General features: G+C 38.2%; 1 protein-coding gene across 1 annotated transcript in view; it reads left to right on the forward strand.

Moving 5' to 3' along the window:
• The window catches only part of lpcat2 (lysophosphatidylcholine acyltransferase 2), a 28010-nt gene extending 20909 nt beyond the window's left edge, over window positions 1–7101 (forward strand). Inside the window, exons 5-9 of the mRNA XM_034186334.1 lie at window positions 5917–5977; window positions 6102–6160; window positions 6360–6394; window positions 6573–6627; window positions 6882–7101. Of these exons, the coding sequence (XP_034042225.1) occupies window positions 5917–5977; window positions 6102–6160; window positions 6360–6394; window positions 6573–6627; window positions 6882–6968 (297 nt within the window). The 3' untranslated portion in view covers window positions 6969–7101. The remainder of the gene's footprint in view (window positions 1–5916; window positions 5978–6101; window positions 6161–6359; window positions 6395–6572; window positions 6628–6881) is intronic.
• The last annotated feature ends 1254 nt before the right edge of the window (window positions 7102–8355 follow it).

Raw genomic sequence — 8355 nt, forward strand, 5'->3', positions numbered from 1 at the left:
CCTAACTATATATTTAATAAAGTAGGAGGTTTAAAATTTATTCTTTTAGCTGACTTCAGTATAGATAAACTACCTATTAAACTGTCAGAGTTCCATAAGCAAGTGTTATTATATTGGAAAATGCTATATATACATAACTATTCACCACATTCCACTATCATATGGAATAATAGATTCATACTTCATAAAAACAAGTCATTATTTTACAAGGACTGGATGGAGAAGAACATATGGTCTATTGTGCACTTGATGGATGCAGAGGGGCGCATGTTAAACTACAAACAATTTTGTATGAAATATAAATTTAATCCCCCTAAGGCTGAATTCAATAGATTGCAGAAAGCGTTACCAAAACAATTTATTACTCAAACTCAAAACATACTAGAATACCATCCTGTAACCCCACAATTAGCCACTCTATCTATTGAAGGTATCTCATTCACTGACAAAAAATTTAATAACCACACAATTAGAAACCATCTAAATGAAACTTTATTCCCAGGTAAAGTAAATAAAAATAACATACTTTATAAGTTTGACAAAAAAATCAATTGGAAAAACTACGAACCCTATATTTAAAACTTCCTATACAACCAAAAGCTAAAGAAACACACTTTAAAATCTTAAATGCAATTTACCCATACAAGGAACTTTTAAGAAACCGTTTCAACATTGATGATAATAAATGCTTCTTCTGTGAAAATGATATAGAGACAATAAACCATATTTTCTATGAATGTGACAAAACCAGAATATTTTGGAATAACTTGGATCTTTGGCTGAAACAAAAAATAGTACTTCCAGAATCTATTACCAGAGACATAATAACATTTGGAATATTATTGAAGAACAAAAATGATGAACTCTGTAGCAACCTAATCTTCTGTTTAGCCAAATTTTTTATTCATAAGCAAAGAGTGTTAAAATCACCCCCTGTCTTTAAAGTCTTTTTAAATGACTTCCATTTATATATGAAATCTCTGAAATATGTTAAAACACATGAAAACCTGTATGAAGCCTTACTCAAATTTCCCACAAATATGGACTAATCTGAATATCTGTACCCCCCCCCCCCCCCCTTGTAAATGTATTTTATTTCTTTTTTCTTTATTTATGTTTTTGTATGCCTCTCTTCTGTCTACTTCTGGACTTGTGATTCAACATTGCCATTCTTAGTACATTCATTAGTACATTTGTACATTGTTAAATAAAAGTAAAAAAAAAAAAAAAACATTGCACAGCAGCTGTTTAACCCTTAAGCAGCCAAGCTATTTTAGCAACCAAGTGGGGTTATTTATGACCCCATTGACTTTATATTGGAAAACTGCTATATAAATGATTGTTTTGTGGTTCTTCATATTTATTTCACTCTACGAGGTCTATTAGAAAAGTATCCGACATTATTATTTTTTTCAAAAACCATATGGATTTGAATCACGTGTGATTACATCAGACATGCTTGAACCCTCGTGGGCATGCGAGAGTTTTTTCACGCCTGTCGGTTACGTCATTCGCCTGTGGGCAGTCTTTGAGTGAGGAGTCGCCCACCCTCTCGTTGATTTTTTTTTTTTTTTTTTTTTTTTTTTTTTTTTTTCATTGTTTAGGAATGGCTCAGACTGCTGCTTTGTTTGATCAAAACTGTAAGGCACAACTGAGTGGACACCATTTGATAAATTCAGCTGGTTTTCGGTAAAAATTTTAACGGCTGATGAGAGATTTTGGTCTGGTAGTGTCACCGTAAGGACGGCCCACGGTGCCTGACGGCGACCTGCACTTCGAGGCGGCAGCGTCTCGCCGTTTCAAGTTGAAAACTTCCACATTTCAGGCTCTGTTGACCCAGGAAGTCGTCAGAGAACAGAGAACTTTCAGAAGAAGTCGGCATGAGGAGTTTATTCGGACATTCCTTTGTTAACGGACATTTTGTAATGAAAGAACGTGCAGGCAGAGTCGCATGTTGGGCCGGACCCGACATCGGGGGGTCGCGACAGGAAAAACACCTCCGTTGGAAACCTTAACGGGCAGGTTGGAACATGCCCAAGCTGTTAAACAATTTCTCAGTTACTCACTTGTTGAAAGCCATCAAAAGCCGCCTGAATTTTACAAATGCTTTTCAACACGGAGGTGTTTTTCCTGTCGCAGCGCACACAGATTCGCCGAGTCGTCACGGAAACGACTCGGCGAATTTACGCACGTCTTTCATTAAAAAAATGTCCTTAAACAGTGGAATGTCCGCATAAAGTCCTCATGCCGGCCTCTTCTGAATCTTCTCCGTTTTCTCACGACGTCCTGGGTGAATTAAGCCTTAAATTAGGATGTTTTCAGGTTGAAACAGGCCGACGACGGCGCCTGGAAGCGCTGTGCGACGTCCCGCTCCATGGGAAGTCCTTACACCGACAGAAACACCCCATAATCTCTCATCAGCCGTTAAACTTTTCCCCGAAAACCAGCTTAATTTCTCGAATAGTGTCCACTCGGATATTCCTCACAGGTCCAGAAAAAATTTTGATAAAGCAACGCGCGCCGTCTCGAGCAGCGTGTGAAACAAAGGAATTCAGCCGAGAGGGCGGGACCACATCTCACTCAAGGCCTGCCCACAGGGAAATGACGTCACCGACACGTGTGAAAAAACTCACGCATGCGCACGAGGGTTCAAGCATGATTGGTGTAATTGCACGTCATTCAAATCCATATAGTTAAAAAAAATAAATAAAAGTGTCGTTTTTTTATCTAATAGACCTCGTATAATATATTTGCACATCATCCTTGTCATTCTCACTCTGGGCATCAACAATCAGTGTGATTTAGGTCTGTTGGCCATGCTTCCTTGAAAAACCATAAAATATAATGATTAGAGTTGGCAAATTACAATACCATCTGAAGCTACAATGTTGAAAATCTCATAGATCTTCCCAGGGTCATAAGCGACTCCGCAGAAGTTTGGATTATATTTGCCACACGGATCAGCTGATCCTTGCAAAATTCTATGAACAAATGCAGGACAAATAGATTGACAAATTCATGATAGGAACCTTTTTTCCGATTAAAATTAGAAAAATGGTGCACAAAAATAAATGGCCCAGCTCGGTCACTTGAGGGTTAAAAAAGCGCCTGCTTTGTTTTTTGTTTTTTTTTTGTTTGTTTGTTTTTTTCTTCAAATATAGATTTCCAAAATTGGAATTTTTTTCCCAACCTCAGACTTTGTGAAGGTCACAGGTTTTCCAGTTCTCGAAATTTGAACCATGTATGAACATTTGGCTCTGAAAGTGACACCACTGCAGTATTGTTACGACGCAGCATTAGTGCTGCTCGACATCAATCAATCAATCAATTTTATTTATATAGCGCCAAATCACAACAAACAGTTGCCCCAAGGCGCCTTATATTGTAAGGCAAGGCCATACAATAATTATGTAAAAACCCCAACGGTCAAAACGACCCCCTGTGAGCAAGCACTTGGCGACAGTGGGAAGGAAAAACTCCCTTTTAACAGGAAGAAACCTCCAGCAGAACAAGGCTCAGGGAGGGGCAGTCTTCTGCTGGGACTGGTTGGGGCTGAGGGAGAGAACCAGGAAAAAGACATGCTGTGGAGGGGAGCAGAGATCAATCACTAATGATTAAATGCAGAGTGGTGCATACAGAGCAAAAAGAGAAAGAAACACTCAGTGCATCATGGGAACCCCCCAGCAGTCTAAGTCTATAGCAGCATAACTAAGGGATGGTTCATCACATCACAACTTCATCTTAACCTGACAAAACCTCAGTAAGAATCACCACATACTGTTTCATCACCACCAGCATGATATGTCTTGATTAGAGTTACAATGAACATTTTAAACTTGAAATGTATATTTACTGTTTTAGCTCTTGCAGAGCTTTAGCCATTGACAATCTGAGCATTGTGGGTTATAACTCATATTATTAAATTAATTGCAGACTGTTTTGATAACGGAGGAATAATTTTGATTTCAGTTTTTCTTTCCTTCTCTCTGACAGTCAACTCAATATATTAGCATTGTGGACAAAGTGAGGCATTATACAATTATAGACTTTTGATTTTGGTGTACCCGTGATTATGCTGACCTGGTCAGGATGGTTATCTGTATCGCGTCAGGATGGTTATCTGTATTGCGTCTGTATCGCGTTTTCTTTACCATATATTAAAGCAGTTATAGACTTTTGATTTCGGTGTACCTGTGATTGTGACAGTTTGTGACCACCTGGAACCGAAAAAAAAAAAAAATGTTTTTCGCAACTGCTTCTGTGATTGCAGCCAAAAACAAAACAGTACACCACATTTCCATGTGAAGTTATACTGTGTATATATTGCACAACGGGGGCAGCTGTCCCCATAAGTGGTCAAATCCTGCAATATCACACAGGGTTCAAACGAGACTGCGCTGCCCTATTAGATGCATGTTTTTGAGTGATACAAATGCATGGAAAACAAACTATTCAACAATTCTTTTTTTTAGTGCAAAATAACAAATTAACAGAATAAAATAAATATATTTTTAAAACAGAAACCTGTCCTGCTTTATTTCACAGAATAAGCTTTCTTGAACAGAACTCTGTCTGGCTTAACTTTAAACAATTTGAAATAATAGAAAACAGTTGAAAGCAGAACATTCCTGTAATAGTGCACATTTAGTGCAGTAACAAAAGTGCATCCAGCCTTTTTTCTCTGTTTTTTTTTTTGTTCATATATTTGCTCCTCAAAATATTCCCTCCACCTTCTCAACACACTCTCCCCGCTTGTCATCTGGTATGGAAATTTGACTTTTGCTCTGCATCTTTAATTGTTGGCAATTTTTACGCCGGATGCCCTTCCTGACACAACCCTCCTCATTTATCTGGGCTTGGGACCGGCACTCAGAATCTACTGGCTGCACACCCCATGTTGCTGAGTTTGGTTCTTGATTGGGTAGTGTTTATAAAATAGGTAGCTGACATTTTTCAAGGGTGGTAATAAATTATGCATGCAGGGGTGGTAGCCAAGTGGTTAGTGGATTTCGTTTCAGTGCGGAAGGTTCCTGGTTCAAATCCCACCCCTGCCACATTTCTCCATGTAATGTGGAGTTGTCTCAGGAAGGGCATCCAGTCTAAAACTTGTACCAATTCAACATGCAGATCCACCTCAGATTTGCAGTGACGACCTAGAGTGCAAACAAGGGAGCAGCTAAAGGGACTTATTTTTACTCACAAATTATGCAAACTTTCTATAATAATTTTAACTGAAAGCGCAGTAAATTAATATGACAATGTTTTGTGAATCATTTATTATTTAGTTGATGTCATGTTTTACAACTGGCAAGATTGAGGTATTTCCTTTGTTCAGAGCTTGTCCGGTTACCAGCGACTGATTCCTGGTGATATCAACGCCCATTGTTCACTCTTTTTTATCTAATGTCCCTAATTTCGCCAAAAATATTAGTCCTATCAACTTTGTTTTCGCGACGTTCATCCTTGACCCAAAATACATAAGCATATCAAACGGCAAATGTCAGCTCTGTAGTTTCTCCGTGATCAAAGGTACATGCACGCATGTACACAGAGGCTACTTCAGTTTTAATATATAGTCAATATTACAGACCTTTTTTCTACATAACTCACATTTCCGTAGGTGGCAATATTGCAGGTTGCTGCCAGTATTTTGTTGTTCAGTGGATTTTTGTAATAACCATTGCAGCAGCTCCATTCATTATCATTCCTATCCAAAGCAACTTTTCAAAAATCGATTTTGCACAAATTAAACAATTGTCAGTGGCGAAGAGAGGACTCAGAGACTTAATTGCTAGCCATGTTTAAATACTGTATAACTAGAGTTGTGTTTAAAAAAAAAAAAAAAAAAAGGAAAAAAGAAAATGAAGTAACGTCTTTGCAAAAGCCTGCATTTAAAAGTGACATTTTCCTCTTCAGGTTCTAATTTTTCCAGAGGGAACATGCACAAATCGCTCATGTCTTATCACTTTCAAACAAGGTAATATATCATCCCCCCCTCACTTTTTTCCAAATGGACTAACACAGTTATTGAGTTTTCAGTTATATTTTTTTTGTTTTATTTAGTTTGTTTTTCCCCTCTTCTTCTTCTTTCCTACTCCTAGGTGCCTTTATCCCCGGAGTCCCAGTGCAGCCTATACTACTGAGATATCCCAACAAACTGGTGAGTGATTTTTTTCCTTTCCACCAAGTAAAACTACATGCCGTGCTGGAAATCCAAATCTTGGCATCTTTTAGGTGTTATTTCCATAGTCTTGACAAGTTTACAATTTTAGGTCTTAAGAATTTAAAATGTCGAAAAGAGTTTGCCAGTGTTTGTATTTGGAGTTTTGTACATTACTTTTTTATGTGTGTTTGTGTAGGACACAGTGACATGGACTTGGCAAGGTTTCGGCTCGTAAGTATATCTTTATGTGGTCCATGTGTTCCTTTACTTGCAGTTTGCATGTTTGGTGAAGTCTGTAGCAGGTGCTTTATGATCTTGAAAGTCTTCAACATTACATTGACTTCCAAGATTTACTGACTTCCAAGTGTTAAATTTTATTCATGTAAAAAATTAAATTTTATTTTTACAGGCGGACTCTGTTGATTCTTACGCTGTCCCAACTTTACACCACAGTGGAAATAGAGGTAATAGGGATCCTGTCTTCCACTTGTGCCTGTAATGGCTAAAATACTATCAGTACTTGTTGTTTATATTTGGTTGATGTTTGATGTGAGCAGCTTTAAGGTTCATTAATGCACAACTTTGAATACACAAACAGACGGAGTCTTCTGTACGGACCCTGTGTTCATGTCCATATCTGTGTCTGTTTGCTGAAAGCTTAACGCCCATTCACATGAACCTTCCATGTGACTTTGGATCCATTTGGCCTGTTTTTCAGTTCCTGCCTCCACATGTTCCCACAGAGGAGGAGAAGAAGAGCCCAGCTGTGTTTGCAAGCAGAGTGAGAGCCAGCATGGCCCAGTAAGTCTTTATATTGTGCATTCTGCTGTGCACTTCTTAAATGGTGCCACATGACCAAAACGGTATGAAACCGCATACATGTCACAGATAAGGTGGAATGTTTCATTACGCAGTATTCATCAACAGTGCAGAAAAAAGTAATTTATAAAATCAATACTTTCATTCAATGAACCAGTATATCTCACAGGCAGTGTTATACAACATCTAAATAGATCATTGTCATTTGATTGGTGGATTGTATGTCCCTCAAAGTCAATTAAATTTTAATAGATTTTTCCTCATGTTATCATCATCATCATGTAACTCTTCAAATTAAGGGGGATATCATGTTTGGCAGGTACCGTTTAAAAAAAACAAAACTAAATGAATTAATAAGTCTTAAATTTAAGATGCATTCAAAATAGTTGTATAATTTTCGGTAAGATTACTAAAATTTACGAAATAAGAAAATTGCTGTTTTTTGTAAGGAACACATGGGGGTGGTGGGGTTTGGTATAAACAAGGACATCACATCACAGAAAAAGCTGAAGAGCACTGAGGTTCTTGCTCAGTAAAATAATGAGCGTCACTGACACATGTAATGTGATCACAGTAACACATTACATCAGCATTATAAACACATATAATGTGAATACAGTAACTGACGCATGACATCAGAGTTACAGGCACATGTAATCTGATTATAGTAACACATGGCGTCAGTGTTCCAGGTGCATGTAATCTGATTACAGTAACACATTACATCAGCATTACAGGCACATGCAATGTGATTACAGTAACTAACACATGGCGTCAGAGTTACAAGCACATGTAATCTGATTACAGTAACACATGGTGTCAGTGTTCCAGGCGCATGTAATCTTATCACAGTAACACATCAGCATTACAGGCACATGTAATCTGATTGCAGTGACACATCAGCGTTACAGGCACATGTAATGCGATTGCAGTGACACATTACATCAGCGTTACAGGCACATGTGATGCGATTTCAGTGACACATTACATCAGCGTTACAGGCACATGTGATGCGATTGCAGTGACACATTACATCAGCGTTACAGGCACATGTGATGTGATTGCAGTGACACATTACATCAGCGTTACAGGCACATGTGATGCGATTGCAGCGACACATTACATTAGCGTTACAGGCACATGTAATGCGATTGCAGCAACACATTACATTAGCGTTACAGGCACATGTAATGCGATTGCAGCAACACATTACATTAGCGTTACAGGCACATGTAATGCGATTGCAGCAACACATTACATTAGCGTTACAGGCACATGTAATGCGATTGCAGCAACACATTACATTAGCGTTACAGGCACATGTAATGCGATTGCAGCAACACATTACATTAGCGTTACAGGCACATGTAATG

The sequence above is a fragment of the Thalassophryne amazonica genome, chromosome 2 (genome assembly GCF_902500255.1).
Source record: "Thalassophryne amazonica chromosome 2, fThaAma1.1, whole genome shotgun sequence".
Lineage (NCBI taxonomy): Eukaryota > Metazoa > Chordata > Actinopteri > Batrachoidiformes > Batrachoididae > Thalassophryne > Thalassophryne amazonica.